This window comes from Talpa europaea (genome assembly GCF_964194135.1).
Source record: "Talpa europaea genome assembly, chromosome: 4".
NCBI lineage: Eukaryota > Metazoa > Chordata > Mammalia > Eulipotyphla > Talpidae > Talpa > Talpa europaea.
This window is the reverse complement of record NC_140070.1, coordinates 128859533-128865532: the sequence shown is the minus strand read 5'-3', so window position 1 is coordinate 128865532 and position 6000 is coordinate 128859533. Positions and strand designations below refer to the sequence as shown.

General features: G+C 32.6%; 1 protein-coding gene across 4 annotated transcripts in view; it reads right to left on the bottom strand.

The window, feature by feature from the left end:
* Positions 1-259: 259 nt before the first annotated feature.
* USP25 (ubiquitin specific peptidase 25) overlaps positions 260-6000 on the bottom strand; it is a gene marked incomplete at both ends in the record, with an annotated part of 108903 nt that continues 103162 nt past the window's right edge. For all 4 annotated transcript variants that reach the window (XM_084232510.1, XM_084232511.1, XM_084232512.1 and 1 more), the window contains 4 exons: positions 260-432; positions 749-944; positions 1586-1709; positions 2840-2919. In XM_084232510.1, the coding sequence (XP_084088636.1) occupies positions 260-432; positions 749-944; positions 1586-1709; positions 2840-2919 (573 nt within the window). The remainder of the gene's footprint in view (positions 433-748; positions 945-1585; positions 1710-2839; positions 2920-6000) is intronic.

Sequence of the window (6000 nt, the reverse complement as noted above, 5' to 3'; positions counted from 1 at the left end):
CCATGGTAAAATTAATCAGATTTGTGACTATACATCAGTTCTCTGGTTAAAACAAAGTCTGAGCGCCATGCGATTCTCAGCTTTATTGTTTGCAGTCTGGCCAAAGTCTGTATATTCATTTTGTTTTTTTGTTTTTTTGCAGTTATTAAAATAAAAAAGTTAAAAACTATAGCAGCAACAAGCAAACCCTGTGACAGGAAGGCAAGGGTTAAGAACTAAAAAAAGTTTATACAGTGTGTTTAGGGAAAGTATGTGCAGTTTATCTTCCATCAGCAGGAGTTCGACTGAGGGACAACATGATTCGGGCAAATCGTTCACAGAGTTCATGTGTGGAATAGGAAGGTAACTTTGGTGGCTCCTGGAAACCTTTTATCTCTGTAGAACAATCGAGCAGTTTTGGCAGAAAGTCTGTCAGCTTTTCTTGGAGATTAGCTGTAAGTAAAAACAATCAGATATAAGTAAAGAGAAAGAGAGGGAGACAAACTACCAGATGATTGTTCTCACTAGGATTTATTAATTTGGAGTAGTCAGTTGATGTTTCATTTCAAAATATGTAAAATAATTGTGATGGGGGGAAAGATTAAATAGAAATGGTAATGGCAATATGCACAGCTAAGTTATATAAGAAAACTATAATGATGTAACTGTGCATCTATTACAGAAATAACAGATAGAAATAAGTAACATTTAATTCTAAATGCTTTCAATCCTAATATCTCAGATGTCCACTAACACTGTTTAAACTTACCTTCCATTTCTTGTCCCAAATAGGAACACCATCGATTTCTCATATCTTCCACAGCAACTATATCTTTCTCTTCCATTTCATCCACCAATAACAAGGGCAAAAATGGTACAATAAACTCATTCATGATAATCAGGCCATTGTTTACTTCTCGATCCTCACCAGATTCAAACAGTTCTGCAGCCTGCTCATTTAATTTCTTAATGCAAGGGGGAAAAATAAGAATTTTTTACTCCTTTTTAATTAAATAAAAATACCTGTGTTGATACTGAAGACAACGTATGTATGTCCCTAAACATACTGAAACAAACAGCAATCACGAAAAAGAATCTCAACTATTGTAGCACGAAAAGTCTCTTAGGAAAAAGTTATGCACATAACAGAAATAAAATCAAAAATTGTTAAAATATGTACAGTGATATTTCAACATTAGTGGAAATACATGAGGAAAAATACATGAGTAAGTGAAAAGATACTGTATGACAATGAAACCTTTGATGACATGCATATCAAATATACTGTTGTTTTTAAAACTCAGAAAAAATTTATTATTTTTCAGGAATAGCAATAATAGTTCCTCATGCTTTACCCAGCTCCTCCTCTTCTACCAAACGTGAGTGGTAGCAAACAAGAAATCTGAGTTACTGTATTTCATTTTAAGAACATTTCTGTTTTAATACCTGCAATAGTTAGGATCCATAAGGAAGGGATAATGAGATGCAGATTACAGACATCACCATGACTCTTACCTGAAAAGAGCTTATGAAGTCCATCATTTACATATGGGCATGGAAAATTTACCCAGTATAAGACTGATAAAATAATGTGCATTAAACTTACTAGTAAACACTCTCTTCTATAATGTGATAGCAACTCTTCATCATGTCCTCTGTATGGGCCTTTGGACAAGAGTTCTTTGTTGTTCTGATAAGCGCAGATAAGGAACAGCAAGGAATCTATATAACTTAAACATTAAAAGAAACATATAGCATTAGTATTTCATTTTCATAAAAGTCAACTACACTGACAAAACATTTTTAAGTATACACACACACACCTCTTTTCAGTTATCCAGAACATTACTGTAAAAATCATCATCTGAAAAATGTAAAAATGATAGCACTGTGTACCAATCAAGAAACAGAGCAGCAATGTCTTACAAAACTTTGTGCAATGACGGAAGTGTTACATCTTTGCTGGCCAATATTATAGCCACTAGTCCCATGTGGCTACTGAACACTAGGAATGTGGCCAGTGTGACTGAGACACTAAATTTTAGCTCAATTTTTCATTGAAATTTAATTGGCACATGTTAGAAAACATGGTTCTAACAACAGAAAGAGAAAGAATTCAATATCCCTTTCACTGGGCTTCCTTATGACAAAACATGTAAAATACAGCACTTTCTGGAAAGAGTCACTAGTCAAGAAATTTAATGTTAAAGAATATTAATTAATAAACACTGAAAAATAAATACAGACTGATGAATAATCTATAATGGTAAATAGATCAATATCAATTTGTTTTTAATAATAATTAAAATTATAATAGTTAAAAATATCAGTTAAAAATGCTAAGAAGAGAAGTGATCAAGTTTACTACAACTATATTTTTTACATGTTCAGAAAGACAAATTGGAAACACTGTCTCTGAGCTAAGGTCAGAATCAGACCCAGAAGGAATATGAAAAAGGCTGGTTCCTAAAGGCAGAGATATTAGCAAACGCAAGAAATTCCATGTGTTATGCTACAAGCTTCTTCATTGGTCCCCAGCAAACCCCTAGGTTTCAATCTAATCCTGTTTCATCCTAAGCATTAACTGTAGTCTTTGAGAGCTGATTAAAGTAGAGACACTAGTATTAGTTATATAGAATTAATTAAATTGGAAAATATATTGGATGTGGAGTATATAAAAAGTCACCATAATTAACTTCAATTTCTCTGTAAGCTCAACTGTTTTAAAATTAAAAGTTTACTGTAATATATAGTATAAATATAAAATAGAGGTCAAGTCATAGACAAATTTTTATTTTTTTACTTTTTAGTTAGAATTAAGTACAAAGATTAAGCTCTTTCATATGTCCACATGCCTTACCTTTCCCTCTGAAAATTTTCTAGCCCAATTATGAGATACATGGTTGTTTCCCTAAATTTCCTATAATCCTGATGCCAATCCTGTAGGTGAAAGAAAATTAAAAGAATAAAGAGTAAGATATTAAAACTACAATGCAAAATGTTCATAATAAAAAATAATATTGCCCTGATAATTATTTGAGTTAGCAGAAGCAGAGTTCAAAGTAAAGATTAACCAGACTTAATCATGATTTTAATGTTTGATACACAAAAGGCTATTTATTAGTATAATAATAAATGTAAAAATTATTGGACATTCCTTCTGCCTGCTCTGCTCCCCGCTCTGGCTCTGGTGAATTCTCTCACCCTCCCGCGCTTCTGACTGTACCCAGTGCTTGTATAAACAAAAACAAATAAATAAATAAAACATGCCTCTATTAAAAAAAAAAAAATTATTGGACATTGATTAGGAATTAAACAAATATCTCACTAGAACAGAAGTACAAGCTATAATAATCAGGCTATCTCTCAAAAATTCTTTAGGATAAAAGTATATTATTAAAATACTATTATAGATCTATGTCAAACTAAGCTAAATCTGAGGGATGAATGAAGTTACAACTCTAGTATGAAACATAGCTTAGACAGTTATTTCATGCAAAATTTTAAGGAACTAAAAGAAAAAGAAAATGTGTAATAGATTCATTTAAACCTTTTAATTCTGCAAATCTGTATTACATTTTATTTTAAATATAGCTGCTCAACAGGCTATTGATCTGAGATACAGTGAAAAATTTACATTTTACTGCCCCTCCTTACATTAAATCCAGTTATTTCAGCAGGTAATGAAGCTGTAACTAGGAAACAACATGATCAGCATGTTTTCTTAATTTTTTTTAAGATTTATTTTTTTATGCATACAAGAACTGGGCTGTAGAGGATTCACCAGAGTCAGGGTAGGGAGCAGAACAGGTAGATCTTCTGCAATACACTGCTAAGGGGAGCAGCTGGCGAGACAGGAGAGGTCTGCTGTGCTATGTGGGTTGCTCTCTGGCCAGGATTGAACTAATGCCACAATGGCTGGCAATAGCTTGATAGCACTGAAACTTTTAATCCCTGTGCCACTGGGGAGGCCCAGAATTTTTTCTTAATTTAAAGAAAACTGACTCAGGGCCTCCCTGGTGGTGCAAGGGGTTAAGCAATGCACTATGAAGCAATCCGCAGACTCTGCAGCATGAGTTCCATCCCCGGCCAGTCAGGGAGCAACCCATATGGCGCAGCAGACCTTTCCTGTCTCGCCCGCTGCTCCCCTCAGCGGTGTATTTCAGTAGATCTGCCTGTTCTGCTCCCTACTCTGTCTCTGGTGAATCCTCTCACCCTCTGCATCTCTGGCCTGTACCCCAGCTCTTGTATGTATAAATAAATAAATCTTTTAAAATAAACAAATAAAGGAAATTGATTCAAGGGAAACCATAACTGAAAATCAATATGGGATTAATCTAAAAGAAATACTGATGGATTTGTGTTAAAGCTTTTATATACACGTTATCATAAGCAAATTAAAGTAGGAAACAACACATTTATTGGCCAACTATATTTCCCTTTAATATAAACAAAACCACTGTGTTTTTTATTTCAAAGTTTTAGTTGTAATGTTCATATTATTACTAGGTATTAATAATAAAGGTAAATTTTGTCTGCAAGTGTTAAGTTTTCCTGGAGAAAGTACTCTAATTGCCACTCAACTGTTACTAGAACTGCCTTAGAAGTTATGAGTAAACTTTTTCTGTAAAGGACAAGACAGTTTTAGCCTTTGTTTTAGCCTTTGCAGGCCATAAAGCTGCAATTTATAGTGTGAAAACACCTACATAAAATGTGTAAACAAATGGTTTGTGGACCAATAAAACTGTATAAAAACAGATGATGAGCTGGATTAAGTCTATAGGCCAAAGTAAGCTGACCCCTGACTAGAATCACAAATAAAAATAAATTCTTATGTAACACAAATCTTGAGGACATGGGTAGATTTAGCAACAAATTTACTTGCCAACTGTGAACTATATCATGTCCATTTATTTGCTATGATTTTGGGTTTTCTATTCTGCATTGTTCTAATTTATTCTTAACTATTCTTAACAATTATTATTGTGTCTTGATTTCTAGTAAATCTTGATCATCTTCAAGAATGTCTGAGCTAGACTGAGACCTTTTGCATTTCCATAATACTTCAGGAAAATTTTTCCTGATAATTTGTTACAGGTATAATGAAATCAGTATTTGACATAGGCTTACATGTTGCAAAGCTCTAACAAATTTATCGATTATTATTTTTATAATTTTTAGTTATGAAGTTGAAAATAATAAATTTTTCCAATCTTTTATTTTGCTTATTTTTGTCCTCCTTGAACTTCCAGTACAATTCAGAATAGAAGTGGTTATAACAAACACCCTTGTTTTTTTCCTGATCATAAAAGGAAAGCGTTCAGTGTTCACAATTCTATACAATTAATTTGTTGTAGTTTTGTTTTCTTTCCCAGACTAAAGTTCTTAACCCACACTCCAGTTTAGGCAAGGGTGTTTTGTTTTGTTTTTTTAATCAATAATGAGTTCTTTCTGTGTTTCTTCTATTTATAAATGTAGTAAATTACACTACTTGTCTAAGGAAATCTGAAGTAATTAAAGTTTGCAAATGGGAGCAAATATTAATCACATGCACTTATGAAAGCAACTTAAAATTTCCTAGATTTATAAATAAAAAAGGCAGTATGTAAAGTTAAATTTAAGTTTGAAGACATGCTAAGTATTTGAATTGTTAATTATTTAAAGCTAAGGTTAACACAAAGAGAGTTTTGTGTTCAAAAATCAATGTAAGTATGACCAAGTGCTTGTGTTTTCTTTCACATGCACAATAATGTTCAATAGTGGCAAATAAATATGGAATACAATGATTACACAAACTTCTATCTATCCCCCCAAAAAATAGGATGAAACAAAGAAAAAATACAGCATCGCTTCAGTGTAGAAAAACATAGAAGAATGCAGTTTCTATTAATGAAATCATAACTTTCTAACTGTAAAAATGTAAGACAGCTTATTTGATTCAGCCTTCTCTGCTTCATTTTCTCATGCATTTAGTATGCTGAAATAAAAGGAAGGTCAGTAAACTACATTATTCCTCAATCA